The sequence below is a fragment of the Mus caroli genome, chromosome 2 (assembly GCF_900094665.2).
Source record: "Mus caroli chromosome 2, CAROLI_EIJ_v1.1, whole genome shotgun sequence".
Classification (NCBI taxonomy): domain Eukaryota; kingdom Metazoa; phylum Chordata; class Mammalia; order Rodentia; family Muridae; genus Mus; species Mus caroli.
In genome coordinates, this window is record NC_034571.1 from 87,899,142 (window position 1) to 87,926,573 (window position 27,432).

General features: G+C 47.6%; 1 protein-coding gene across 1 annotated transcript in view; it reads right to left on the reverse strand.

The window, feature by feature from the left end:
- Ext2 (exostosin glycosyltransferase 2) overlaps positions 1–27,432 on the reverse strand; it is a 127,386-nt gene that overhangs the window by 79,022 nt on the left and 20,932 nt on the right. The window contains exons 5-7 of the mRNA XM_021184765.1: positions 22,444–22,639; positions 19,986–20,125; positions 15,395–15,488 (exon numbers count right to left, since the gene is read on the reverse strand). Of these exons, the coding sequence (XP_021040424.1) occupies positions 15,395–15,488; positions 19,986–20,125; positions 22,444–22,639 (430 nt within the window). The remainder of the gene's footprint in view (positions 1–15,394; positions 15,489–19,985; positions 20,126–22,443; positions 22,640–27,432) is intronic.

Here is a 27,432-nt window from a genome sequence, read left to right on the forward strand (position 1 = left end):
GCTAAAACAATTGTTTTTTGCTTTTTTTTTTAATTTTTTTTTAGATTTATTTATTTATTTATTTATTTATTTATTATAAGTACACTGTAGCTGTCTTCAGACACTCCAGAAGAGGGCATCAGATTTCGTTACAGATGGTTGTGAGCCACCATGTGGTTGCTGGGATTTGAACTCGGGACCTCCAGAAGAGCAGTCGGCGCTCTTAACCACTGAGCCATCTCGCCAGCCCCCAAAACACTTCTTATGACCACAGGAGGGCAGAGGGTCAAAGGCAGGTACAGTGTAGCCTTGGTACCGAACACAGACCCCAGCACACTGTCATCTTCTCTCCAAAAGACAATGCGATTATCAACAGTATGCTGTTGGATTCTGGGAAAACATAGGGCCTTGACTGAGTGAGGTCCCTCCACCCAGGACCTCATCGAGGCTAAAGACATCACCAGCAGAAGATGGATTTCCACTAAATATTTTTGGAATGACAAGTTTGGTTCTTTGCCAGAGATGGTAAGCTGAAACCTTCTAATGCCTGTGCCCCCAGAGCTGCCTCTAAATAGCAACATTTGGACTCCTGTTCCTTGGGCAGGAGTTACACAGGGACGAGAGGGCAGAGGTGGGAAGGCAACCTCTGTTCTTTCTGTTCTCTTGCAAGATCAAGTTGTTCCTCAAAGAGGGGGTTTGGGGGGTGCTGGGCTGTCTTATGACTCTGGCTTGTATGATATGAGGCATCAGGACAAAACATTCGAGCCCCACGGTCTTTGTGACATCAGTGACACTCCTGGACACTGAGGGCAGCTTAGGATTTGCATGTTTCTGCAGTCTTCAAAACTCTCCCAAAATAAATGCCTTGGGCAAAGTTGGGAGAGAATGGGGTAAGAGAGGGCTCTGTGATCACTCTTAGGAAATACCCCAGGGTGATGACCTCCCGTCCCGTGGAGAGGAGGAAAGGGGGAAGCCTGAGTCATGCTTCTTGACATGTGACAGACAGGTCCTGAAATAGAAAGCCATAGGTCTCCAGTCTCAGGGGTGTCACCTTCAAGTATGTCAACGCTCTGAGGGTGGATCAGTTTCCAACGGCTGAGGCCCTGCTGTGAGGTGAGGTCCTAAGCAAAACACCAACCCTGACTGGGAGCCTTTGAGGAGGCAGGAGCCTTGAGGAGTTCAAAGGCAAGGCCGGCCAGTGGCCTGCACCTTCAAGAGCCACAGAGGTGAAAGGTTACTAAAGCAGGAGCCACTGACCAATAAAATTATGTTTGCCCAACTCTCTCAACAAAGAGGCTAGAGACTGCATTCTGCCTGCTAAGATTTCGGAGTCATCCTGCCACCAAATCCCACTGTTATCCAGGCCAGATAAGGAGCTTCTTCAGGGCCCGCAGCTGACCAGCCTTCTCTCCCTCCCGGCTGGCTTCATGAAAGAGCTGAAAGGTGCACTGGAAACCTTTAATCAAGGTCTGTCATCAAAAATAAACAAATAAGACTACAACTTGGGCCAACCAGCTATAAAGGAATCTGCCTGGGGTGAGATTTCCCGTGTTTGCTATGCTAAAACCAGGAGAAAGAGAGCATGTGTTTGTTTGACTAGAGAAGGTAAATATAAAACAAGCCTTATTCCAAGCAGGCCCACTTGAAATGCCTGCTCCTGTTAATTAAAATAGCGCGCGCGCGCGCACGCACACACACACACACACACACACACACACACACACACACACACACACACCATGTGAACTGACTGAAAAGACAACCAAAAGCTTACTCACCCCCAAAGCTACTATACTGGCACGGGGCCCTCTCCCATTTTCTTTAGTGAACATCTGCAGACAGTGGTAGGGAGGTGCAGGCTCTTTCTATTGGTATGGATGTGAACTCAGCAGTCAGATGATCTTACTGCCCTTTCTACTGTAACACACATTCATTCCAAGGGGAAAAAAAGAGGAGAGTCACTGGTCTACTTGAGTAGAGCCCCAGTCCTCTATGAACGGCTGGCTGCTGGAGAGCCAACCCCTGCTCTCTTTCTGATGAAGTCTGGGGATCCCAAAGGAAAAGCCTTCTGTGCTTGCGCCAGAGCAGGACTCTGAGTAGTGTGGTGTTGGTGGCTCTCTTTTTGCCCCTACCATTTGTCACCTGAGTGAGCTATGAACTAGGATGACTGTAGGCTATTACACAAAGGCCTCAAGAAACCTGCCTGCGGTATATTAGAGAGTTCTCTCATGAGTTCCAAGTGCCTAAACTATGACTCAGAAAGCTCTTCACAGTGGGGATTCTGAGCCCTCCTGCACCTTATCCTTAAAATCATTTCAGCAGCTGAGTGTTTAAGAAACCTGAGGCCTTCTTCTCTGAAATTTCTTAGGACTCCAAGGATGATACTTGTGGCCATGTCAAAGCCAGTCTGCCCAGAGCTTGACAGAGAATTAGATCCGGGGAAATATTGACGTCTGACTGATCTGGTTAGTCTCAGCTGAAGAGAGCAGAAGAATTTGCAGTCTGACCTGTAGTCTACACGCTGCACCAGTCTTCTACCGCTCACCAGCTCTGGAGTTTGCTGTCCCTTTCTCAGAATGCCATACAGCCACACTCAACCCTAACCCGAAGCTCAAAGCCACAAGCAAAGCTCAAGGCTCTTTCTAAAGTAATACCCGTGCAAGCATCTCAAGGCCTGATCCAATTAGGCTAAAATTTGAATTCACCTCAACATAAATGTGAATTTCAAACACTTAAAAAGAAAATACTGTTCCTTCTAGTAAGAGCACCAGGGCCTGAAGGGTGTCCAGCAAACCATGTTGTCACGTGTCCTTTCGTATTGTCCTTACTGCCATGGACAATAAGCACAGTTAGTTTGTGGTGCTGGAGAACTGAGCCCAGGGCCTGCGCATGCTAGGTGAGCGCTCTCCACTAAGCAGCGTGCCAACTGTAAGTCATGTTTAAATGTGACAAACCAGCTCTTAAGTGTCCATAAGGAAGAACACTATGTTGCCAGTAATGGTGATGGAGAGCCACACTGTCACTGCTCCTGGAGTCATTCAGTGTTAGCAGACTTTATGCGACAATAATGAAATCAATGCATGTAATCATTGCCTTATGCGCCAAAGACCCACAACCCAGCATAAGAAGAATCGCACTGTTATAAAATTATAAATCACATCAGTCCCAATAATTATGCAACGTCAAATTCTCTAAGCGCCTGCAATGCTGAGAGACAATTCCTATCGATATGCAAAGCCTAGCCTCAGCGTTTATAACTCCAGACAGAAATCCTTTACTTCAACGGGTGTCAAAGACAGTAGCATATTAAACATACACCATGTTGTGTAAATAAACAAAACAGCTTACTTTATGAATCAGTTTAACTCTTACTGAAGAGTTGAAAACATATTGTATAATGAATTCACAAATCCTACAATGACATTTCCTATAAGGAATTCTGAGGAACTTAATAAATAGTCTCACCCTATGGGACACCAGCTCAAAGACTAAGACAATTCTTACACAGGCTACAAATTAATGTTTAATACCTTTTATTAGAGAGGCCATTTCCCGAAGCCGGGCCTCATGTTGGGGACCCATTATGAAGGATTAACCTGTGGTTAGCTTTAGACAAGTTTCTCTGCTGATGCCCAAGAAGGAAACAGTGGCACATGGTCCTCCCTGAACCCCTAAAGAGGCCCAACCACTTATTTACGACTTCACACTTGCAGCACTCAGTTTGGTCAGAGTTACAGTGTAAGCAGGGCTGGAAAGGATGCACACTGCTTCATAGCACTTGCTGCATTGCAGAGGACCTGAGTTTGTTCCTAGCACCCACAGGGCGGCTCCCAACCATCTGTAACTCTGTTCCTAAGGGATTCAATACCTTCTCTGGCTGTCGAAGGCACCAGGCAGTCATATGTTATGCAAACAGACATGCAGGCAAATTATCCATACACATAAAATAAAATGATGGCTCTAAAAATGTTAAAAGCATGGTATAAGATATATCCACTTCATTATTTTAAATCAGAGAATATGAATTTGTCAGATGGAAACAGTGAGAAGGTAGGTCTACCATTTCGGAGTCTGGGATACTCTGGTTTAGTTGTCCTTTAGTTTTTGACTATCACAACGCTCCCTTAGAAGGTGTATGAGTAGTAACAGAACCAGTGTCTTCATTGTTTGCCCAACTCTGCATGACAGCTGCATGAGTCAGCCTGGTTGCCACACCACAAACACCCTTTGCTTTTGTCTCAATCTCAAGCTAAATGGCTGCTTTAAATTGAACATGCTTGCAAAACTGTTAATATTCAAAACTCCTAGAAAAAGGAAAGATAATGTCTATGACAGAAAGGGGTACAGATATGTGTATATGTATGTGTATATGTGTGCATATTGTATGTGCATGTGTATATATGTCCACTGACTTGACTTATCATCACCATGTCCCTCCTAAGGCCCTCAGCAGAGCAGGGGGACAGAGGACACCCTCTCACTCACACACACACACACACACACACACACACACACACACACATACCCATGGCAAGGCTGGGAAACTGAGGGAAGAGGCTCAAAATGCCTGGAAAAGCATTCTGGGTGGGAGATGCCAAAGATTTTGAAGCTCCCATCAAGCTACTGGCCTCAGTCCAGGTAATGGCTTTTCCTTCCCTTCGGTTACCACAAGAGTTTTCCAGCAAAGGAAGAAAGGGAAAGTGGAAAGGTGAGGAAGGGCAGCTTCCAGCCTCTTGTCTGTGCAGGGGAGGGCAGAGGCTCAGGCACTGATGGGCCTGGGGCCTCCACAAAGCACTAGGGGAGGATTGCTGAGGAGGGGTCTAAAGGGCAGGGAAGCAGACTCAGCAACGTTCCTTTAACTTCAATAACAGCAAAGCTGCGGACACATAGACCGCAAGCTGGAGCTAGCCAGACATTGCTTTTAGGAAAAGAAACAGCTGCCAATCTGGCCACCCCAGACCCCTGGACTTGCCTACCTCCCGCTAGGAAGGCAAGTTGCCAGGGAAACAGCATTTGTCAGCACGGAGTTAAAGATGGAAGCTTCTAGAAGGCCCTTTCTATCCCATCTTCATCCTGAGTACCTCCCTACCAACGGCCAACAGTGAGGTCAGATCCACAGGGTTACTGACTTGGCTAGCCTCGTCTGTCTCCCCCAGATTGCCACTGCACTGCCCAGTCTCTTCTGCCTGGCAGTTTTCTTCAGTTTTAATATCAAAAATTTCACACGCCTGCTTGAGCTCCCGGACTCAGCAGAAAGGCCCATATAGCTGTCAGCAAACTGATAAGAATTTCCAAATGACTCCATTGGGCCTCTTTATAGAGAAGAGGCAAAGCAGCCATAAAGCGAGAGGGCAGGGGCCACAGAGAGCAGCCCTTCACACGGCTTCACATGGCACTAAAATGAGCCTCAGATTTATGGGAGTGTTTTAGCCCCTGGCCTGAAGCGTCTGGGGGCTGAGACTCGTCTCTGCTCTCTAGTAGAACTTCAGATAGGAGACAGAACTGGCCTGGCAAGGAAGGGGTCGGGAAAGGTGGCTGAGGGAACAGAGAGAAGGGGAAAAGCAGAAAGTAGAGAAAAACCCTGCCCTAAAACACATTTTCTCCAGCGGGGTGTGACTACTGTTTCTGAAGATGTGACCCAAGTCCCCTGCCTGGGCCTCACATCCACTCCATGAAGGCCTTCACAGCTGTCCATGCCCTAGATGTGAACCTGGATTTTAATTTTCTCTGTTTACTTTGTTTTTAATGTTTAGCACGCCCACCAAAAAAAAAAAATGAATAAAAATCATCACGTGACAGAGAAGAGATCAGAAGATGAAGGGAAAAATTAGCAAAAAATCATTTCACTGGCAAGGGGGAAAGTTGTAACAGAGAATTAAAACAAAAAGGCCGACCAGGGGATCAGTGTTTATCTCCCTGTGAGCCCTGTTGATCCTGAGGGAAGAACAGAGGTGACTACCTCCATGCCAAGACTTAGGGAGCACACCCGAGCCCACAGGACTCCATTCTGTTTCAAGTTTCCAAGCCCAGGAGCAAATGCATAACACATCCGCACACTAACTCACTGTGGTTCCTGAAGGCCATGCTCCTTACTGGGAGGCACTTCCCCAAATTCAGATGCAGGCCCCAGGGAGTTCCCAAATGACCGCCAGCAAGGAGCTGGGGCCAGAACCCACATGCTTTAAATCCATGATCTCATTCGGTGGACGAGACCTCTAGGCAGTCTTACCCAGCCTGGCTTCCACTGGAAAGCTGAAGCCTGGGAAGTTAAGGAACTGGCCCATGACAGAGCTCATCAACATGAGATGGGCTTGAGTGTCCAAATTCAGGTCTCTCCCACTCACAGACCGTGAGCTTCCCACTAGTACATTTTTAAAACAGTTTTGATCAGGACTCATAGTTAAAACATACAAATATGCTTTCTATGGGAAGTTAAGACAGATTATTTTGAAAACTTTCGTCTAAGTATTGAGCACAGGGCCTTGTATATGCTCGGCAAGTGCTCTACCACTGAGCTATACCCCGGCCAAAAACCCAAGACGGAAGCCAATGTTTCAGGAAATAGTTACCTTCACCATATAACACTCTGATAGTTTCCTATTCTTTAAAAAAGAAAAAGAAAAAAAGAAAAAGATGCCAGTTGTGACCCACTGAATTGAACTCAGCTCACTGCAGGCTGGAAAATACTGCTGTATGTCACATAAAAACAAAACTCAAAATACCCGACTAGACGCCTTGTGACCTGGGCTCCAGTGCTCTGGCTATCAGACATGTCCTCAAGGTTACTGGTGCCCCAGGCCTTACCAGTCATTTGTAAAGTCTGAGGAATGCCTGGATAATTTCTAAGATTTGATTTTTACAAACCTTCAACTACCTAGCCTCCTTTCTCCCAGAAGCCACTCCTCGCCAAGCGACCACCCCTTCCTCCTAACTCACCATGAAGCCCTCTGCTGCTGGTACTGAGTCCTCCCCGGCAGACAGGGGTGCTTCACTGTACTCCCACTTACCAACCAGCTCTCCAGTGGAAGACAAGGGCGTCACAGCCCATCCCCCTTCTCTAGCACAGTGCCCTGTGTCGAAGCCTCCTTCCGCCTGACCTGCTCTCCTCTGGGAGACACTCCTGATGGTCTTCAGGACAACTGGGTATGTAACACTCCCGACCTAGGATTTCTCATTGTTGTTGACATTTGTGCCAGTAACTTGAGGTCCCCTGTGAAAAAACAGGCTGCATTCCTACACGCCAACACATGCTAGGAACAAAGTCTATGCTCCTGGGGTGAGAGCTAACTCAGCAGAGTGACTGCTGTACAAACAGAAGGACCTGAGACTGGATCTCCAGCACCCATGTAAGACGGAATGCACAGTGGTACAGATCTGTAGCCAGTGCTGGGGGTCAGGGGAGTGAGGGGCAAAGTCAAGAGGATCTCTGGGACTTGCTGGCCAGCCAGTGGAGCTAATTAATGAGCACCAAGTTCAGTGAGAGCCCCTGATTCAGAAATGTAAGAGGGGCAGTGATGTATGAGATGTCAACTTCTGGCCTGCACACACATGTGCAGACATGTGCTCATACAAAGACAAAACACACACTACATACACCCACGTGTGTGTGTATATATAAATTCATTGGATAGTTAAGTACATTTCCGTAGAAAAGCCAAGCACTGAACGGACACTGGCATCACAGCAGGCTAGCCAAGCTGTGCCACTACCCAGTTATGCTTGCACATGGACAAGATATACCAAGGCTGCCAGAGAACACGGCTTTATGGTCTCTCCATCTGGACCTCAAGGATTTAAATCTCAGAAGCTATACCAAACAACTGCAAATCAGTCCAAATCTTAAAGACAGGAAAATTTATTTACAAGCCCCAGTGAACTATAAATCTGAGACAGTTCTATTAAAATGCTTTTCTTGGCTTCCCATCAGATACTTGGTAAACGTCTTTTTCCAACAAGGTTCCTAATACCAAAGTTTCAAAAAAAAGTTTTAACATACACACAGAGCAATGTTCTCCCTTAAGATGCCGATTAAAGCAGTCCTTATTTACCCTGCTTTAAACAACTGCATGGATTGGTCCCTCACAGTGTGGGGTTATATACACGGAAAAACTCAAACACAGAATACACAGTACTACTGAAAAAACATGCATTGAAAATCTCCCCCAAGTGGTAACCCTCAGCAAGGCTCTCCTATCGACCACAGGGCCTCTGGGTGTCAGAACTCACTTCTCCTTTCAAAGGAAGAATTCCAGCCCAGAAAGTGCTCCCTCTGAGGGAAGTGACACAGTAGCATTTTTCTTCTCTGGTCGTGCTGGGGTCTAAAATCAGGACCTTGTGTATGTGAGGCAAGTGTTCTACCACTGAGCTGCTCTGCCAGCCCCATACGTTCTAAGAGCAAGCTGGAAAGCCAAGTTGAAGAAGACAGCAGAGTAGCCTATCAGAATTGAAGGGAAATTGTTTCATGTGTGTATGTGTTAGCATGTGTGCTTCCAAGAATATAATATACTAGCTGGTGTGGTGGCACACGCCTTTAATCCCAGCACTCAGGAGGCAAAGGCAGGAGGATTACTGAGTTCGAGGCCAGCCTGGTCTACAGAGTGAGTTCCAGGACAGCCAGGGCTATACAGAGAAACCATCTCGAAAAACAAAAATAAAACCAAAAAAAAAAAGAATATAATATACTAATTTATTACATGTATATGTGTATGTGAGAATGTTAGTGTGTTTGAGTGTAATTCTAAGAGTATAATCCTCTATTTATTACATGTGTATTGTTTATTTTCAAGACTATAATCTATTAATTTATTACATGTGTACATGTGTGAGTGTGTGTAGTTCCAAGAGTATAATCTAATTTATTTCTTATATGTATATTTGTATGAGAGTATGTGTAATTCCAAAAATATAATGTACCAATTTATTTATCATATATGCATGTGCATGTTGAGTATATGTGAAGTACTGAGTGTGTGTGTGTGTACATGTGTGTAACACTGATACCATTTGGAGGTCAGAGGACAACATGCAGGAATTGGTGCCTTCCTCCGCCTCATGAATTCTAGGGATGGCACTAAGGTTGTCAGGTTTGCACACAAGCTCCTTTGCCTCTGTGCCATCTCAGGCTCTCACTTGGGTAAATAAAAAATTCTCCATTTCACGGCTGGGGAGAGGGGTGAGAATTACATGGATTACAGCACTGACCCCAGAAATTAGCAATGACACCCTTTCTTCCTAATGTATTTCCAGGACTGTCCAGCTTGAAATATCTCAAGCAACCTCGCTGGGGAGGAGGCTAGGTGAGGTGATGGGAGGTCAGCCTGAGTGGCTGGGAATGCGACCTGACTTCATCCACAGCCCAGGCCAAATGGCCCTGGGGTCTGAGCGCATTTGTGGCAGAACAGTGTATGCCCTGCCTGCCTTGGCTGTGTAGTCTTTGGAAGATTACTGCATGTAAAAGCTGACTCTTCCAACAGTCTATCTCCCTCCTGTAGAAAGAATCTGCTTTGTAAACTGGGGTATGCTGGGGTAGGGATAATGGGCAGACTGCCAGACAACCTTAGGGACAAGACAGGCCAGCAGCACAGGGGATCCGTGGATAACACAGAGTCTGGGTGGCTGAGGAGTCTAGACACATGAGGGACTTGCAGAACGCTTTCAAAACTGAAAGCTTAAGGGGCTGGAACAACGGCCTGGGCCCAGCAGTTAATTCCCTGCACCCACAAGGTGGCTCACAACTGTCTGTAGCTCCGTTTCTCGGGGACCTGGCATCCTCCTCTAATCTCCATGGGCCAGGCACTGGGGTGGCACACTGACAAAATATGTGAGCAAACACTCCCATGCACAAAATAAAAATAAGTAAATCTAAACAAACAAACAAAAAAGAAATATAGACCAAACAGAAAACACTGTTAAGACAAAAATGAACCAATATATTTTTTAATTAGATATGTTTACCAGATTAAACTTTAATTTAAGGATTGAGGTCCCCACTAATAACAGCTTTGGAGAAATGGTATATTCGTTGATACTGAGACCGGGAATGCAGGCCATGAAAAACAAAACAAAGGCACTGTGTCCTGAAGAACCTGCACCATCTGTGCAGATCTGCTGCAGGGAAGGAAGCCTACAACACTTCTGGCCTGGCTGCTCTGCTGAGAGCTCTGACCCATCTCAGACTCAAATAATTTGTGTGACACTGCCCTCCTCCCTTCAAGGTTGGGGCATCAAAACAGCTGTGGCTATGGAAACCAAATCCTGGAATTCAGTGCATGGAGATTCTGTATAAATGAGGCAAACTAGAGAACCCTCGAGTTGCTCGCCCACACATGAAGCACGTGGGCACAGGCACAGACGGGCACAACTCTCTTGCCTTGTGGCCTCTCTGGCTCTGTCTGGGTGCCGCACCCCTGGGCTCACTTGCTAAGCAGTGGCCTGTCCATCCCCTACTCAGATGCCACCATCCCCAAGGCTCCCCTGCAGCACACAGATGTGGCATATCTCCTAGGCAACCACAAACTACAGTGAGATGCAACAGAGCAGAAACTCGCTGCTTCGGTTTTCCTGAGTGCTGGCGACCAGAAGACAAGATGGTCAAGTCCCTGCCACCTCGAAGGCCTCTGGTCAGCTGAGTACAAAGGAGAGTTCAAAGGCGAGGCAGGCTCCTGACTTCCACCTCCTAGTGTTGCTAGGGTTAGAGGTCACTGCTTGTGGAGCCACTGAGCAATAAAACAGTGTTGGGAACTCTGCTCAACAGATAAATCAGGGGTCCACTTACACCTTTTCCCCTTCACATAAACATTTCTAACCAGCCAGTCCAGCGTCTCCCCAGCCTTCGGAGACAGGAGACTGCATGCTTTCTCTTGTGATTCCAGGGAGGCTGGGGTATGAAAGTGCCATTTGACTGTAGAGAGACATTTAGCTGCAAACTTTCTCCTGCCTTTAACATAACAAAGCTCATCTCTAAGACCTACTGGGAAGGCTGCCTCCCAGCCAACCTGCCTGGCAACTGCTCCTGAGTGCCATCCGTCTGTTTGAGCTTAGTGTATTCTAGAACTTGGACACCATCTTCCCAACCAGCTCTGTGGGTAAACTGCACCCCAAGATGAATTTTGCCCTTGTAACCAGAGTCACAAAGCCTTACTATGGCCCATAATCCCCCCCCCAAAAAAACCAATTAGGGCTTCAATAAATCAATTAACTAGTTAATTAGCACAGGATACAATAAAGTTCAAGTGAGAGCCAGCTCACATCCACTAACTGAAGAGATTGCTTTCAACATCTCTCCTGAAGCCATGCAGGTCACAGCTAGACTTCCCAGTGCTGTCTTGTTCACGTTGCTCTCAGGGATTTTTCAGAATTATCTACGGAGGGGCTTCTCTCTGTTATGGTCTTCTTCATAACTATTGGCTTCCTCATAGCTTTGGCTCAGTTAAGGCTAGAGCTCTGTCCGTAGGTATAGCCGCTCCATAACCCTCTCCTTTATGCCAACAGTAATGGTTACGATGATAATGACTATACAACACTCAGATCATAGCCTTTCTTTTATATTTATATTCAGTTAGTTTTAATCCACCTCCCCCTCAGTGAGTGCATGAATGCATGTGTGCATGTGTGTGTGTCATGGGTGCTGTCCCATGTAGCGCAAATGCCTGCACTGTCACTTGAACAAAATGGTCTCTAGAGAACAGCAGTGAGGACTGTGTCCCTTGAGAAGCAAGCAGTTCCTGGCATTGGGGATTTCTCACAGACTTAAATCCCTGGCAGGAAAATTAGTCACTTAAAAGTAGAGGGAGACCCCTGCTGGCGACAACTGTTCCTGCATCTTGTTAAGCTCTTGCTCTAATTTTCTCAGGATGATGTCAAGCCCTGGTGTCAGTTCATGCTGACCTCTCTCCTGGCAGGGAGGTAGGAGGCCCAGTGATTGTTTTCTCCACAAAGCACATGCCTAGATTACAAAGTGACCTGAAGCTGCACTCCCAGGGAGGATCCACTGAGATGTATGAGCAGCTTTAACACTGCAACCAAGGTGACGCTCAACTGACAGGTGTACACAGAAGGCAGCCAAGGTGACCCTCAACTGACAGGTGTACACAGAAGGCAAAGGCAGCGTGTGCAGTTACAGAGCAGTGTACACCTTGGTGAGTCTCCCAAAGACCCAAATGTAAAGGCTTGGTCCTCATATGGTGGCAGTGGAGAGCACTGTGGCCTTTAAGGGGTGAAGTGCAAGGGGTACTCAGAGTGGGCATGCCCTGGAAGGATGCTGTGGGGCTCAACACCTCCCCCATCTTGCTCTCTCATGACCACTTACCCCATCACATGTCCCTACCATTAACATGGGAGGCCAAACCAGTGAGCTGACAGACATTAGACGTGAGCCACCAAACCTTCTTTCTAAGCTTCAGGACATCTTTATAGTGACATGACACTAATACTCTCCAAACTGAGAGGCGACATGTTATCAGTGGAACTAGTGGATCTCAACTAAAGCCGACGGTTCTCACTGAGGAGAACTTAAGGCAATGACGAGGGATGCTGGAAGCTTTACCGCTTGTAGGAGGGGTAGGAGGTGCAGGTGCGACTGGTGTGTAGTCAGAGCTCAGTTTTGTCAGCCTTTATATGGAACTGGGAAATTAATCCAAGCTTGTTACCTGGGACCAGTCCAGCTCAGAAATGGGGGAGCAGGGGGAGGAGACATAAGAGGCCACTTGGGGAACACGAACCCTGAGGAAAGGCAGACAGGCTGATGGTTACCCTAGAGCACCTGGGACAGTTGGGGAACAGTCCCAGCTAAATGAAGACTGGGAAGCAGGGAGGGGTGAGAGAGCAGGCAGAGGAGCCCCAGAGCTGGTGTGAGGGGAGGGGCCCACCAGCAGAAGTCAGGGCCCTTGTGATCTGAGGTATTCAGAGATGACCTCTTAAATATCAGGGTTGGCTAGGAGGGTACTGCTCCTGCCAGAGACAAGCCTTCCACGGAGTTAAATGGTCCAGAACATAAGTGATCCCTCTCAGCATGGGGCTGGCAGGGCAAGGGGAGACTAGACAGAGCTGCTCACCTCCCCAGGCCTAGCTTCTTTCTAACATTCCCATAGTAGAATCTTACGTGAGGTGCAATTTTATTTAGTGGATGATTCTATAATTAACCTAGTAAATGAAGATACTATCAGCTAGGGTGTGGAGACAATGCCTTCCACCCCAGCACACTGGAGGCAGAAGTGGATGGATCTCTATGAGGCCAAGGCCAGTCTGGTATAGAGTGAGATTATATCTAAAAATTAAAAATAAATAATTATTAAAAGAAACAAAAAGAACCAAACACCCAGGTTCTTCAGGGGCAGCTTTTCCCCCAGTGCTATGGGTTTATGGTGGAGATCTGACAATCTCCAGACAGATTCCCAGATTCACAAAGCTCCGATGAGATCAACAGTGAGTAGTAACAGGAAGCCCAGAACCTCCCAGCAAGCACAAGTGGGCTGTGAGAAGCTACCAGCATCAGGAACCTGCAATCTGTTCTCTACTGGGATGGCACGAAGCTCTTCAGAAGGGCTTTCCAGGGCCCACAGGAAGCAGAGCCTGATCTAAGGGTGCAGGCTGGTATTCCACTCAGGAGACCCAGGCCAATCACTGTGTGAGAAGATACTTAGCGGCACTATCACGTGAGGCCTGTGTTAAAGGCTTGACCCCTGACTGCAGTATGGGGGCAGGGCTTAAAGCTTTCAGGAAGGGAGGGGGTTGCTCAGGTCCCGGGGATGCACCCTTGAAAGACATCGCGGGGCTCTAGCTCTTTCTCTCCTCTCTTCACACTGTACAAGAAGTGAAACTCTCTGCTCAGCTCTGTACTCCACTGTGACCTGACGTCCCTCTACCCAGCCACAAGTCCACCCAGCCATAGGCCAGAATCTGCAGAACTATAAGCCAAATCAACCCTTTTCTCTTTGTAATGTAATTATCTCCAGTATTTGTCAGAGTGAATGAAAAATTACTAATACAACACCAAAGTACAAAAGGTGGGACCAGGCGCAGCCGTTTTCCTTCTCCAAAATCCCTGGATGCTGTAAAGCAGTGGGAGGCAGGGTACCCAGGAGGGCTGAGCAGAGCAAAGGAAGCAGGTAGCTCTCCATCCCCTCATGCCACAGCTGGGGGACTGCCTGACTTCATCCAGATAGCCTGCTCTCTGGCCACTTGGCCAAGGGTGAGGAGCTAGGCTAAAAGCATGGGCTGCATGCAGAGAGACTCCTGTGTACACGTGTGCATGTGTGTGTGTCTGTATGTGTGTGAATGTGTCTCTATGTGTGTGTGTGTGTGTGTGTGTATGTGTGTCTGTTCTGTGTGTGTGTGTGTGTATGTGTATGTGTTATATGTGTAGAAGCTAGAGGTCTACATCAGGTCTTTCCTTGATCCCTCCCTACCTTTATGTAGTTCTGTATTTCTTCATTTGAGACAAGGTATCTCTAACCTTAAGCCTCACTAGAATGAGCTTCAGGGATCTGCCTGTGTCCACCTCAGCAGCACTAGAGTTATGGGTGTGTGTCTCCAAGCCTGGTTTATTACATGAGTCCTACGGATACACACTCAGCTCCTCATGCTTGCAGTGACTGACACGCATTTTACTGACTAAGCCATCCCTCTGTCTCATGCAGATAATTCTAATAAAGATTAAAACATTAAAAATCCATACAAAGACAAAGACACAGAGAGACAATCCCAGCACTGAGTTCAGGGCCACCGTTTAAATGTAACTTGCTTGGCACTGAAGCCTGGTCAGGCTCCTTTAGGAGAGAAAGCAATGAGATGGAATGGGGACCCATGAATAGGATGGTGGTGCTATCCAGGCAGCCAGAGAACTGCCCAGGGAAGGGTCAAAGGGTAAGGAGAGGTCTGCAGAGGGAGGCAGGAAAACCGTGAACCAGGAATGAGACCATTTGTCACAAACACTGTCTTCCTTAGGACACAGCCAAACAAACGTGCTGCCCTGCTTCCCTGGCTGTCTTGCTCAGTCATCTGCTATCACCTGGTACCCTGAAACCATAGCGGGGTCCACAGCACAGCCTAAACCCATCATTAATCTAAACTAGTGGTTCTCAACCTACCTAATGCTGTGACCCCTTAATACAGTTAGTTCCCCATGTTGTGGTGACCACCAACCATAAAATTATTTTGTTGCTACTTCATAACTGTAATTTTGCTACTGTTATGAATAGTAATGTAAATATCTGTTATCTGATATGTGACCCCAAAGAGGCTATACCCTACAGGTTGAGAACCACTAATCTAAACCTTACTTGAAGCAACTGGCCTAATTGTCCCGCCCTGATAGCTGATACGATGCACTTGGCTGAAGGCCCTCTGTATCCAAGCCACTGTCCAAGCGGCAGCCCTCAGTCCCTCCCCAGCCAGGTGTCTCAGCTCAGCCTCTTACCTGTCTCTGCATCTCTTCAATCTGCCTTTGTGGGATGTTCTGCAGGATGCTGTACACATCTGACATCTTTTCCTCTGGAACGACCACAGATGCCCTGGAGACAACAGCACTATTACATGTGCACAGCCCTTTTCAGAAAACAACACTTTATGCTGTCCTATTTCAATCTCACAGCAGAAAGCCCAAAGCTCCTTCAGTTGTGCATCTTTCTCGTCTGCTCTGTCCTCCCTGGCATCACTGTCACCAACCATGACAACTTCTGTCCTGCCACAGGGCCTTTGCATGATGCAAAAATGATGCCTCCCGGTCTATCCTTACCCTTCTTAGTGTTTACTGAATTAACAACTAGCCCCACCCCACCCCCACCCATTTAGCTTCTACACAAATCCATCCCGATTTAGCACTTACTTATGACAGACCTACTATGCACTGGGAACTGACAATTCAACAGAGAACGTCAGAAGAAAATGAGGGGTGAACAGGGCATGAGAAGGCCTGTGGGAAGAGAGCTTCAGGCACCGGGCTAATGAGTGAAAGGCCAAGGAAGCATCGTGTTGGGCATGGTCCAGGAACAGCTTGCTAGGAGGCCCCTGTGGCTGCCACAGAGTAAACAGGATGGAGAGAACGTGAGCCAAGCAGAGAGGGGGAGGGTGGGTTGTAGTGAGGCACACAAGGGACCTTGGAGGCCACGGAGGACTCAGGGCTGAGACGGGAAACCACTAGGAGGTGGAGGCAAAGTCCTGAGAAGCCGATTAAGCTCCACAGGCCATGCAGTCTATGGGTCAGTAAGTGACAGGAAGCAAGCGCAGGAGCAGGAAGAAGGACTGAGCCCCTGCAGAGGTGGCAGAGCTGCACAGAAGAGAAGCTGCAGAGAGGCGGGGCCTTCCTTTGCCCCATGCCACACAGGAGTCACTCACAGACTTGGAATAAGGATAGAGAAAGGGAGACTGGCATGGACTTCCAGAAGCACAGGGTGCTGTGCAGCCAAACCTAGCTCGCTAAGACCTAGCTCGCACTCCGCCCACTAGGTGAGTCCACCCACCGCTGTACCCAGAGCACTCAGCACGTGGCCTGCACACAGCCAGGACTTCATGGATAAGTGATTTTTAAGTAAATAAATACGTAAATGATTTTTGCAACAGAGATGGAGTGACGAACTAAAAGGATGAATTAATCTGCCATCATTTCAAAGTCAGCCAGTAAGAGCTGGTTGTCTGACATCAGAGCCCTGACTCCAGCGTCCTCCTGCTGCTCACCCATAACTCAGCACTGAGCTGACCCTGATCTGTAGCTATCCTCTCACAGCCGCTACATCACCCCTCTCCAAGGCCCTCACCAAGTCTCACTGTACTAGCACCGCCCAGCCAGAGTCTACCAGTTACATCACAGCAGCTGGGAACCAGTGTGTCTGCTCTGCCATCAGTAAGGAGGAAATGTCCTCAAACAAAGGCCTGACCTCACTCTTGGAGACCCTGTGGCTGACTGTGACGGGGATAGTTTAAAAGAAATGCCCCCGTAGGCTCAGATTTTGAATGCTAGGTTCAACGGTGGTACCGTTTCGGGAGCTTAAGGGGGAAGTGCAGCCTTGCTGGAGTATGCTCTGGGGGTGGGGGAGAGTCCATGGCCCCTCCTGCTTCCAGCTCTGCTCTGCCTTGTGCCTTTGATTGGAGATATGATCTCTCAGCATTCTGTCTTGCTGCCATGCCCAGCCACCACTAATGGACTCTAACCTTCTAGAGCAGCAGTTCACAACCCTGGAGGGGTGGACGACACTTTCCCAGGGGCTGCACATCAGATATCTTACGTATCAGATATTTACATTACAATGGTATATTTTGAGAGCTTTGGTAGCAAAATTAAAGTTATGAGGTAGCAACAAAAATAATTTTATGCTTGGGGTCACCACAACATAAGGAACTATATTAAGGTAGTATTAATTGCATTAGGAAGGTTGAGAACTATAAGCCAAAAAACCCCTTTCTTCCACAAGTTGCTTTAGGTCAGCGTATCTTATCCAGGAACAGAAAACTAATTACTACAGTACTGGCAAACAGCAGGTGCTCAATAAATGCTTTCTGGCGTGGATAAATGCTGGCAGCAGCGTCTCACGCCCCTAAGATTATAGAAAGACTTCATGCTTCTCCTTCAAGTAGGCAGGCTCCTGCTCCTATCTGGGTCCGCACAGCCCTCTACCCTCTACACGTGCATCTGCTAAGGTTACACGGGTTGGCCATGCCAACTCAAAACTCCAAGACCCCAAATGCTTCCCAGTCTGGTGTGTTGATCATCAGTGTGACACCACATGTGGGACATGCACACCACAAGACTCTGTTTCATGCACAGAATTATTAAAACTATCATGTGATTTACTTGGAGGCTGCCTGCATGAGCAGCCTATGGAATATGAATTTCATGTTTACATTTGGTTCCCTCCACAAGAGGCATCATTCCATGTATGTAGATATTCCAAAATCCACAACAATCTACAGTCCAAAACACTCTGGCCCCAGCATTTCAGATAAAGGATGCAGGACCTGAATCCTGCTATTCTTCACCACTAGATTCCAACCTCCTCAGAAGGAGAAACTATCCTATTACTAGACTATAAAATGCTATCATATTAACAGTAGGCTTTCTAATAAATGTACTATGAATGATAAGTTAGCCAATTAGTACCATTTAAGTTGTTCAAATGTCTTTGCTATTGTACTTGGATAAATTATCATAAAGAGTTGGTAGAGAAGAAAGCAATTAAATATTTGTGGCAAAGACACTAAACTTCAATAGTCTTCCACCAAAGTCTTGTGGAAATACCAGAGGGCAACTCCTGTGAATATATCCAAGCAGAATTTGCGTTTGTCCGTCTGTCCTGGAATCTCCAGGCTTTCTGGAGGCAGAGTCTTCCCACTAGCAGACAGTAGGCTGGACTGCAGGTCTGAGCCTGGATACCTGGGCGCTTCCATCCAGAACCCCTGGAATAAGTAAGGTCAGAAAGTCTCCAGCTGTGTCCAGACTGCACCAGCCCAGGGGTAGCTGCTTTATGGAGTCAGGGTGTGAGCATCTTAGGTGTAAGCAGTCAGTCTCTGCAATCACTCAGCACTGCACAACTTAACATGTAAATTAAGCCAGCCTGTGGGTTTGGCCCACTGAACTCTGAATGGTTCTAGGCCCATGTGCTAAGTCTGATGGAAGACACTGCAGTGAGGCTGGAGTAATGGCAGCTGGGGACATGCAGCCTAGGCCTAGTCCCAGGTATCTTCCCTTTAGGAATATTTGCATGAACATAACTTGGGACTTCAGTCTAAATATGAAGATTTGTTTATGTTCTGTGCATTTGTTACACATACAAACTCAATGTACAGTATACCTTTCCATGCTAACTTCAGTGGCTATAAAATGTTCAAACTTCAATATATTCGAAAAATGTATGGACGACTTGGGGAAGGACAGCAGGGCAATGAGCGGCTGCTCCCTGGAGGACTGGAGGGCTGTGCCCCAGCACATGAGCTCAGTGTTGGCAACAGAATCCTCTTGGCCAGTCAGAAGCTCTGAAGGACTGTGCCAAGCCAGCATACCAGGTTCAAGGCCTTTGTCACTATTGGGGACTATATTGGTCATGTTGATCGTGGTGTTAACCTCCAAGGAGGTTGCCACTACCATCTGAGGGGCCATCAGCTTGGCCAAGCTATCCATCATCCTTGTGGGGAGAGGCTACTGAGGGAACAAGATTGGCAAGCCCGCACTGTTCCATGCAAGGTGACAGACCACTGTGGCTCTGTGTTGATGTGCCTCATCCCTGCCCCTAGAGGCACTGGCATTGTCTCTGCTCCTGTGCTCAAGAAGCTGCTACTGAGGATGGCTGGTATAGATGACTGCTACACTTCAGCCAGAGGCTTCTCTGCTGCCACCTTTGATGCCATCTCCAAGACCGACAGCTACCTGACCCCTGACCTCTGAAAAAGGCTGTGTTCACCAAGTCTCCTTATCAGGAACTCACTGATCATCTTGTGAAAACCCACACCAGAGTCTCCCAGAGGCCGCAGGCTCCAGCTGTGCCTACCACATAAGGGTTTTTATGCAAGAAAAATAAAATAAATTAAGTCTGCTAAAAAGAGGAAGAGGAGGAGGAAGAGGAAGAAGGAAGGAGGAAGAGGAGGAAGAAGAAGAGGAGGAGGAGGAAGATGAAGAAGAGGAAGAGGAAGATGAGAAGGAGGAGGAAGAGGAGTGTGCCAAGCAGTATGTGCAGCGCTCACACAGTGTGGCCACTCTCAAGGTCATGTGTTTCTCTTAACTAATGGGCTTCATTATGTCACTGTCACTCTCATGCACGAGTCCCAGGTACTTTGATCTTATATCTACTACCTCCATGACTGTGAGCTGTTGCATAAAGCCAAGTGTGGAACTGTAGACCTGTGGCATTCGTGACAATGCTCAAAAGCTTCAGGCTTTGGAAGGTCTCTGACTTACAAGTTAGGCACACTCAACCTGCAGTTACTTCTCAAACCTAGGCATGCATCATACTGACCTGAGAGACCTTTCTTTCCAATGTTGGCCAAGCCAGCAGCTACGGTTCACTAGATGGTACACCTACCTCTTCCAGTCCAGAACTTCAGAGAAAGGCAGAATATAAGAGTCTGCAATGACAACTGGGACACAACCAGCCTGTAGGACATCGCTCAGCACTGCCTGGCCCAGCCGAGCTCCTCGAAGGACCGTACAAAAAGTAGCCTCCTGCAGCAACACGAGAGAGGCTAAGGGTTAGCGAGCAGGCCTTGGATCCTTGAGCATTATGCCATTCCCCAGGGATTAAAGCTATGCAGTGCCGAGGCATCTAGGACCAGCTAGCTGTCCTCACACCTGTGACAAAGGAAACACTCAGCTACCTGCAGAGCTCCCCACCTTAACTTTTCAGTACAACCCCAGTGCCACTGGGACTAGTGTTTTGCACATGTTCAGAGCTAGCATCAGTCTTCCTTTGGTCAGATGATGACACCAGGTCCTGCAGACTGGCTTCCACTAGTGCTGATGAACTGTGTACACACGCGTGGCCTATGGTCTCAACTCTGCCAAGCCCCAACTTCAGCCCACCCTGCAATGGGGCAGGAAGGTCCAAACTTTCTGTCCTCCTTTGAGTCACCAAGGCCCTTGCAGTGTTTGCCTCTAGAAGGAATTCATTAAAGGCACACAGCCTTGAGAAGGCATTAAAATGGTAAGTTCTATCTAGAAACAAAAAGTCCAACAAAAGTGAACTCTCAAAAAAAAAAAATCTCTTCTTCAGCCAGGTGGTGGTGGTGCATGCCTTTAATCCAGCACTTGGGAGGCGGAGGTGGGGGCAGAGGTGGGGGCCGATGGATCTCTGAGTTCGAGGCCAGCCTTCTCTACAGAGTGAGTTCCAGGACAGCCAAGGCTACATAGAGAAACCCTGTTTCAAAAATAACAACAACAAAACCACCACCAACAAGAACCTCTTCCTCGTCCATTCATCTTATTCTCAATGTGGGGAATGCTGGGAACACGGAAACTGTACAGAGAAAGCACAGGTGCCACGGGCACTGCACCCCAGAACGAGACCCTGAGACCCTATTTCTCTTACTCCCAGGTTCCCCACTTTCTGTCTCTTCAGGAGGAAATGAAAGGATGAAGAAAGGAAAAAGCCAGGCAAAGTGGCTCCTATTGATAATCTCAGAATTTGGGAAGATGAGGCAGGGGGAGAGTGAGTTTAAAGCCTACATGGGCTATATAGCGAAGCTATTTTTTTTTTTTAAGATATCCTGTTGCCCCTTTCCCCCCAACACAAAGTAAATGATATTTTAAAAAAGGAAATTCTATCTTAAAACTGATTCCTGAGCCACATGATGGTTCTACTGGGGCTGGTAAGATGGCTCGGCCAATGGAGACACCTCCTGCTCGGCCTGATGACCTAAGTTTGACCCAGACACCCACAGGGTGGGAGGAGCATGGCAACTTGGCACAGTTGTCCTCTGACTGTGGCGTGTGCATGTGTACATGCAACACACATGTACGTACATGTTCACACAAAACAGTTCCATAAAAATTTTTGTTTAAAAATAAATAACATTATGGAAAGGGAAAGGTCGGGAAAAAAACAATGAGAAAGTCAGTGTCGCAGTGCCTCTGGATTTGATACAGAAGAACAGCGGCTGAGGGGTGAGTGAGACATGCACAGTGCCTGGACTGCCGAGACGCCGCGGCCAGATGTGGACACACGCGGATCGCTCTTCCTGTCCAGACAAAGGTTACTATAAACACCGGCTGCATCTCCACCATTACCAGCCAGAAACTCCAGAGGGAGGCAGTACTTCCTGAGAGAGTATTTTAACAACTTCAGGGTGGGCCAGCTCCCTGGAGATTTAAAAAAAATTAGCAAATATATAAATATATAAAAATTACCTCATCTCCTTGATAGTTCTTGAACCAACGTGTCTCGATTTTAATGGCTTAAGTGAGCAGGGCTGTGACTCTCCTTTCCTGGCACCATGCCCTAGGATGTCAAATATTCTGCCTACAAACGGTCCCCAAGAGCGTTGTCTGTGATGGAAGTGAAGTGTGTGCTGGGAGTGACACAATGTTCCACAGCAAGAGCACTCAGAGCAGGCCTGAGTGCCCAGGGAAAGCCAGGCACCCCCTGTGGGCTGTCGTCGTCTAGAGATGCAACTGGCCGCCTTACAGAAGCTCACTTCTGTACCAGTCATCAACACGGGGTAAAAGCAAGAAACATGTGTGCTCCTAGCCTATACAGCTTCTTAGAATTCTAGAGGATTTGCATTTTTGAAGTACAGTGAGTATCCAAAAGGATATCTCACCTTTACAGAGCAAGCAGCCCCACACAACATAAACACCTCGTTCACTCGGGCTCCCCGTGGTCTACCCCTCCAGTGAGGAGTTGCATCTTTTCCCCTGGGGTGATACCCCAGTTACTTATGGGAAGCAGCTCCTGGGACGGAGTCAGTTTCACTCCACGGCAGCAGGCAGCGATCCCACCTCCCACCCCACACCCCCGAGCCTGGCAAGCTCCAAGTGGCACTCACCTGCAGCACTTGGGGGTAATCGAAGACCTGGTGCTGGTGGCAGCGCTTTCGCACGGACTGGACGCCCTCCGAGAGATTGGTGCATTTGTCTAGGACTAACACTGACTCTTGGTGTTTGGCCTGGAGGGCTTCTAGTTCCTCTCTGTACTCAGGGTGGATGGCCATCTGAGAGGACAGTAGGAAGTAGCGCCGGGGACTAGAGGGGAGAAGAAAAGGTCACTTGGGATCAGTCAGTTGGTCAGGTCAGACAAAGTTTAACACTGGACTTCCAGCAACAGGTATTTGCTGGATGGTCTCAACATATACCATTCATTTTCAAAATTATACTACGCCACACTACTGGATATTTAAAACATTATATACTATATAAGAACAAGGTATGGGTCACTTGCATTCTGAAATATGAAATCACAAAATTTTTATTTATGCAAAAGCTCTCTTTCTAGTTTTTTTTCTTTTTGTCGTTTTGAGACAGGGTCTCTCTATGTGATCCTGACTGGCCTAGAACTTCCTCTGCAAACCAGATGGCCTCAATCTCACAGATATCTGCAGAGGCCTCCTGAGTGCTGGGATTAAAGGTGTGTGCAACCATGCCCAGCAGAAACAGTTCTCAATATGTGAAACATGTTCATGGCATGCTAAACCTACAGCACATGCTCTAACACAGGTGTGTACACACACACAGAGAACAGGCTGATTGCTTGGACAGAAAATGAAAAGTTATCCTTCATTACACCTGAGTCTGAGGTCTCAGGAAACACTGAAGGCTGGCTGCATTCTCCAAATGGGGAAAGGGAGACCCCTTGATGGGTGGCAGTGTCATACAGCATGTCACACAATCGCAGCAACAGCACACCTATGCTGGGTAGGGACTCTGCGACAAGTTTTTATTTATTCCCAAAGCCACGTGGGCTGGAGAAGAAGCTAAAAACTAGAAATGGAAAACAAGCAATAACAACAAAAACTATCCTTACCACCGCATCAGACCTATCTCAACATTTAGGCAGGAAGGATGCAGAAAGAAACCAGAATAAAGAAAGACAACAAAAGTTCAGTGCTTTGCAGGCCTCCAAAGACACAAAAATGGAAGCATGGGACACGTTAAATGTCCCAGATACTCAGGAGGCTGAGGCAGGAAGTGTCTGATCATGGGCCTTCAAGCTCATCAACAGATTAGTCTGTGTGTAGATTTATGATCCATGAATTATATAGAGAGTTACTTAGTGAGTAAAGGTGCTTGCCACCAAGCCCATTGATCTAGGCTGAATCCCTGGAACCCACATAGTAGGAAGAGAGAACTAACTCTCATTAAGTATCCTCTTATTGCCACATTTGCACTGTGGCATATACCACAGAGAGAGATAGAGAGAGAGAGGGAGGGAGGGAGGGAGGGAGAGAGAGAGGGAGGGAGGGAGGGAGGGAGGGAGGGAGAGAAACACAACGCAGTTAGTGATTTGATGGGTTCTGGGGGGGGCGGTGGAAACGTTAGGAGGGTTCCACTGGATGAAGCCTGGGGCTGGGGTGTGCCTGAGGTACATGATCTGCCTCTGGCCCTTCCTCGTTCTTCCAGCTGTCCTGGCTGCTATGAGATAAGCAGCTTTGCTCCACCACACATTCACAGCACCATGGTGTCCTGCTTCAGCAGGGGTCACAAAGTGAGTGGACCACGCATGGACTGAAGCCGCTGAAACCACAAGCTGCCCCTTCCCCAATGCAAACCAGACTGGAGAGTCCAGAAGGCTGCTATCAAAGGGATATGGGAGACTAGACAGTGCTTCCCTAGGTTAGAAGCCTACAGTACAGAGCGAAAGACACAGGGAGGGGCTCTGTAGGCCTTGAGATCACCACCAGTGAGAAAATGCGTATAAAGCAGGTTCTGAGAAAATGGACCCCCCCACCCCACCCCTGCTCACACTGAAAGCAATGCAGTGCCACATACACCCTGCTCAAACAGGTACACGTCAGGGAAAACTCAAGAGCTGTGTGTTCTGCACACAGGCTAACAAAGCCCACACAGTCCTGTGAATGTGTCTTTCCTAACTGCAGAGAACCTTAGACACATACCCACAGCAAAGGAACACTCACGGCAACTGAGGTTACCCTCTCTGAGCACAAATCTTTGGGTTCAAAGTTCACATTGGTGAGGGGAGGCATTCAGAACAGAGAATCAAAATGGTTAGATACAGAGGATCATGGAAGCCAGAAGGGAGTTGTGGCTATGGAAGGCCAGGCCAGAATGGCCCTGCAGTACTGGATGGAGCTGGAGCCAAGTGTGATAGTACACACCACACCAGTAATCCCAGCACAAAGGAGCTGAGGTAGAAAGGTGGCATGTTCAAGACCAGCCTGAACTACATAGTAAGAACCTTCTCTCAAAATTCTATAAACCTAGAGCTGGAGCGTAGAGGGACTCAGGCAGTGAAGTGCCCGTCACACAAGGATTGGGGCCTGGATTAATCCCCAGAGTCACTAGTGGTGACAGCACAGGCCTGTGTGTGCTCCCAGGGCTGTGGATGTGAAGACAGGAGGACCTCTGTGACTGAGCCAGCCAGCCTAGCATAATTAATTACTCCAGGTTACTTAAGAAGGTGGACACCATTCCTGAGGATGACACCCAAGGTCACCTCTGGCACACATGCACATGTATGCATGCAAGTTCACACCCCCACACACACATACACATACACATACATATACACATACACAGGCCCAGTGCTATACAGATTCAGAGATAAACAGCTGTTACTATGTGGTTCTCAAAGGAGGACAGGATTTCACTGTTGCACTGCTTGGAAGGTGAAGGCCCACTAGAGCTCTGCTCACTACACCCCACAACCCTGCCCAGTACAGATGTGCAGATGTGAGCAGGACTCTAAGCAGGTTCCCCTGCCTGTACGCTGCCTCTCTCCAATCCATCGGGGCTGTGCCCACTCTAAACTTTGCACAAATTTCAGGTAGATTTGCTTTTCTTCTGAGGACTAAAGTTAGCTGTGACTCTCATGTTTCCTCTTAGCCCCACTGATCTAAGTAAAAGCCGAATCATGCTGAGAACTCGATGTCTCCCTCAAAAACAAGGGTTGTAAAGTCCTGATTTAGTTCTTTTTAGAAGGAAAATGACAAGAATTCCAGCTAGTTCCACACGGCTGTGAGAAGCAGCTATCAATAGCAACAAGTCTCATTTTTCCCATTGAAAAAGCTTTAAAATAAAAATAAAACCAGCTTCACTCTGCTGGACAGCCCCCAGGAGACGTGGGAATTCCCTGAGAAACACCTCTCACAGAGGGAGGACCCCAGCATGCTGCCGCCAGGCCCCTCCCTGCCTTTCCCAGGGAAGAGGACCGTGAAGCCAAAGACTGTCTTCACTTTTCGTCTTTGGAGGGATGAAGAGGAGTGTCCTTCATAAAAGCAACTGTAAGACGCAGCTCTGTGGTAGCCAGGGAGGTGAGCCCTTGGCTTTCTGGGGCTACCATGAAGACAGTAGAATCTCTCACGGGTTACTGAGCCACAGAATTTTAAAACTAATTGCAACCTCAAGTGATCTTAAATTCCATGTAGTCATACATAAAAATCAAAAAGATCAAATTACTAGGAAAAGCAATGACAGTGAAAATCCCCAAAATTGATCATCTTAAAGTGGCCTCCGGCATTTCAGTGCGTGCCCACTGCTGGGCTTCAGTGTTTTCATCCTTGGGTTGAATCTGGAGTGATGATGGAGTCTTGAACCAACGAGACACCAGCCAGATGAAGACACAGGGCGCATCACAGTGAGCTAAGGAAAGGACACCCAGCAGACTAGTCCTCACAGGCTCAGGGCTGGGCCCAGTGCTTCTCGAGTTTCTCAGCCACAGCCTGAGGATGTTTGGGGCCATTTACTCTCCGTGGTGGTGGGATCCTGTACAGAGGGGTTAGCATGGCAGGCCTGCTGCCCTTCTGTGAAAGTTCTGTTGGGTTGGCTTCTTGACTGGTGTCTGGGAACTTGGACTGGGGATGGTTCCCATCACCCACAGAACTGGTAAGAGAGGTTCACTGTACCCAAAACATACAAACGAGACTGTCTGTGCCAGGCAGGCCAGCCTATCCCATGCTACATTGACATGCCAAATTGAAGATCCTGGGTACATGACAAAAACTTGCTTGCTCTACAGGAAGCCAGTGGCCCACACAGACCACCCATCCGGAATGTAACCAGATCCAGCCTTGGAACAGGGTGCTGAAGTACAGCAGCTTTCCTAGCCTCTGGAGGCTCTATGAGAACTGTTTGTGAAGGGTTGGGGATTTTAGTGCATGCCTGTAATCCTAGCACTTGGAAGGCAGAGTTGGGAGACTTACCACAAGTTCAAGGCCAGACTAGTCTGTAAAGTGAATTCCAGGCCAGCCTGAACTATAGAATAAGAGCCTCGATTAAAAGAATTATCTGTAAAGTGTGCATAGAGGCCCACACCTATAATCCTAGCAGGTAAAAAAGAAAGATTATAAATTGAAGGCCAGCCTGGACTACATAGTGAAACTCTTTCAAAAAAGTAAGGGCTACAAATGTGTAGGTCTGTGGCAGAACTTGTCTAGTGTACAAAAGGCCTTGGGTTCAATCCCAAACCCTGCAGGGGGAAAAAAAGGCAAAGAATTTCTTTAATATTTTCATTTTGATAATAAAAATAGTATATGAATAGTTATTTTGTTCATATTTAGTGATGAATATTAATTTTAAAACATTAATACCTGCTAAGGTTTAAACACTCCTAACAAAATTTATGCTGACAATTTTGTTTTCGTTTTTTGTTTTGTTTTTTGTTTTTTGTTTTTTGTTTTTGTTGACAGGGTTTCTCTGTGTATCCCTGGATGTCCTAAAACTCACTCTAGACCAGGCTGGACACTAACTCAGAGATCTGCCTCCTGCCTCTGCCTCTCTGCCTCTCTGCCTCTCTGCCTCTCTGCCTCTCTGCCTCTCTGCCTCTCTGCCTCTCTGCCTCTCTGCCTCTCTGCCTCTCTCTG